This window comes from Oryx dammah, unplaced genomic scaffold (assembly GCF_014754425.2).
Source record: "Oryx dammah isolate SB20612 unplaced genomic scaffold, SCBI_Odam_1.1 HiC_scaffold_28, whole genome shotgun sequence".
NCBI lineage: Eukaryota > Metazoa > Chordata > Mammalia > Artiodactyla > Bovidae > Oryx > Oryx dammah.
Window position 1 is genome coordinate 10752738 of NW_024070212.1, and position 2960 is coordinate 10755697.

Here is a 2960-nt window from a genome sequence, read left to right on the forward strand (position 1 = left end):
CATTCAGGAGAGTTTGTACCAATTTAAATGTCCAAATAGCAAAACTGTTTGCTTAGCTCTCAGAATAGTTGATAATACAATGTGTTATAATTACTAAAAATGTATTTGCAAGTTAGACATACTCACTTTATAACTTGCAAAACAATGCACATAAATATTTTGTTTAATCAACCTCATTTCAAGGCTGATGAGCTGCTTGAAAAGAAAGTTTATATTGGTTATTTAAATTAGGTAGAGTTCTGACTGTTTATATTTGATTTCACTAGCCAACAAGTGAAACACCTGAAAATATGGATCAGGAGAATCAGACAATGGTGACTGAGTTTTATTTCTCTGATTTCCCTCAGTTTGAGAAGGGCAGTCTCTTATTCTTCATTCCTTTGTTCTTAATTTACGTGTTCATTATTGTTGGAAATTTCATGATCTTCTTTGCTATCCAGCTGGATGCACGTCTCCACAATCCCATGTACAATTTCATCAGCATCTTCTCCTTCCTGGAGATTTGGTACACCACAGTGACCATCCCCAAGATGCTCTCCAACCTTGTCAGTAAAGAGAAGACTATTTCTTTCATTGGCTGCCTCCTGCAAATGTATTTTTTTCACTCACTTGGGGTCACAGAAGCCCTAGTCCTCACAGTGATGGCCATTGATAGGTACGTTGCCATCTGTCACCCCCTCCGCTATGCAACCATTATGACCCCTCGACTATGCATCCAACTCTCTGCTGGTTCTAGCATCTTTGGCTTCCTTATGCTACTGCCTGAGATTGTGTGGATTTCTACTCTTCCCTTCTGTGGTCCCAACCAAATCCATCAACTCTTCTGTGACTTTGAACCTGTATTACGCTTAGCCTGTACAGATACATCGATGATTCTGATTGAAGATGTAATTCATGCTATTTCCATCCTGACTTCTGTTTGTATCATCACCCTTTCCTATCTAAGAATCATTGTTGTGATCCTGAGGATTCCCTCGGGTAAGAGTCGTCAGAAGGCATTCTCCACTTGTGCAGCCCACATTACTATTTTCTTCCTGTTTCTTGGCAGTGTGACACTCATGTACCTGCGTTTCTCTGTCACTTTCCCACCACTACTGGACAAGGCCATTGCACTAATGTTTGCTGTCCTTGCCCCACTTTTCAACCCGATGATCTACAGTCTGAGGAACAAAGACATGAAAGATGCCATCAAGAAAATCCTCTCTTCTTGGGGCTTCACTGGTGGTCCAATGGTTAAGAATCCACCTTGCAATGCAAGGGACACCGATTCAATCCCTGATCCAGGGAGATCCCACATGCCATGGAGCAACTAAGCCTGTGTACCACAACTACTGAGACAGCACTCTAGAGCCCGTGAGGCACAAATACTGAAGCCTGCAAGCCCTAGAACCTGTGCTCCGCAACAAGAGAAGCCACCACAATGAGAAACCCATACGCTACAAGAGTAGCCTGGCCCTGCAACTAGAGGAATCCCTGTGCAGCAACTAAGACCTACCACAGTCCCCAAATAAGCAAACAAATAAGTAAATCTTTTTTAAAAAAATGTAAAAAGAAAGAAAATCCTCTGTTCTCAAAAAATGTTCAGTGTCTCTGGAAGCCAATGAGAATTCGCTCTATCTGTTCAAGCATCTCTATTCATAAGTTTAAAATGCTAACAAATCAGTTTTTAAAACTACTGGGAATAATTTATTTTTATGTAGTAGTTTGGGTATGATTTCCACTTTTCTAACATAAGAACTATTGCTTAATCTAAAGGAAGTTGTCAGTTATCTACCTATCTTTATCACATTTATAGATTATGATGGAGTACTTTGTACACTTTATAACACCAAATCAATGGGGACACTGAACTAAATAATAATCATATTTATTTCTTGCAAATCTAAAATTTTCCCTTACCTACTCTTCCATTTTATATTCATAGTGCTCCTATATCATTATTATTATTATTTTATTTAAAAAAGATTAACAAGATGTGCAGCAGTGAAGTCGTTTAATGCCTTCCTAACATTCATCTAAGAGACATTTATCCCTCTACAGGTTGCCTAATGATAGATAACAATGATTGTGCAGTCCACATAGCCTTTGACCTTGTGATGCTTGCATCCTGCTGTTTTCATTAACTCTTTTGGGTTTTGTTTTATATTGTTCAGAAAATTCTCGACAAAGTACTCTTGAAAGCTTGAAGGTTAAATAGACAAAATATATAGGCTTCAGATAAAAAAACTCCCATAAATTATATAAATATATATAATTATATCTGATGTGCTAATCTAAAAAAAATCACTATCCCTATATAAATAATGTTCTATGTTATGTTATACTAAAATGCTGGGCTGGTCTCACACCTCAGTGTCCCTCTTCTTATTGCCTTTCTGCTCTGGAATATTTCTCTCTTTCTTATTTTCTGCCTTATAACTTACACTCAGCATAAAGAAAAAAAAAACACACACACACATATTTTTTTCCTTCCCTGCCTCAAACTTATTAATTTTAATTGAAGGAAAACTGCTTCACAATATTGCATTGACCTCTGTCTAGATCAACATGAGTCAGCCATAAGTGTACATGTGTCCTCTCCCTCTTCAACCTCCCTCCCATACCTTCCCACCTCTCCTGTTGTTATAGAGCCCCAGTTTGGGTTCCCTGTGTCATACAACAAATTTCCATTGGTTATCTATTTTACATATGGTAGTGTATATGCTTCCATGTTACTCTCTCCATTTACCCCATCCTCTCTTTCCTCTCCCCGACCCATGCCCATAAGTCTGGCTTCTATGTCTGTGCCTCCATTATTGACCTGTAATTGGGTTCACTGGTACCATCTTTCTAGGTTCTATATATATGCATTAATAACAATATTTGTTTTTCTCTTTCTGACTTACTTCACTCTGTATAATAGGCTCTAGGATCATTCACCTCATTATGACTGACTCAAAAAATGTGCTCCTTTTAATGGC

The 2960-nt window shown here is 38.1% G+C and overlaps 1 protein-coding gene across 1 annotated transcript; it reads left to right on the top strand.

The window, feature by feature from the left end:
- Positions 1 to 290: 290 nt before the first annotated feature.
- On the top strand, positions 291 to 2197 carry LOC120855431 (olfactory receptor 6K3-like). The gene is made up of 2 exons (XM_040229901.1): positions 291 to 1221; positions 2154 to 2197. The coding sequence occupies exons 1-2, from the start codon at positions 291 to 293 to the stop codon at positions 2195 to 2197; spliced, it is 975 nt and encodes a 324-aa protein (XP_040085835.1).
- Positions 2198 to 2960: the final 763 nt, after the last annotated feature.

What these genes read in the sequence shown, in the direction of transcription:
- LOC120855431 (XM_040229901.1), top strand. Translation starts at nt 291, where the DNA reads ATGGATCAGGAGAATCAGACAATGGTGACTGAGTTTTATTTCTCTGAT. An exon ending in CTCTTCTTGGGGCTTCACTG is followed by an intron (nt 1,222 to 2,153) that starts GTGGTCCAATGG and finishes TATATTGTTCAG; the next exon opens with AAAATTCTCGACAAAGTACT.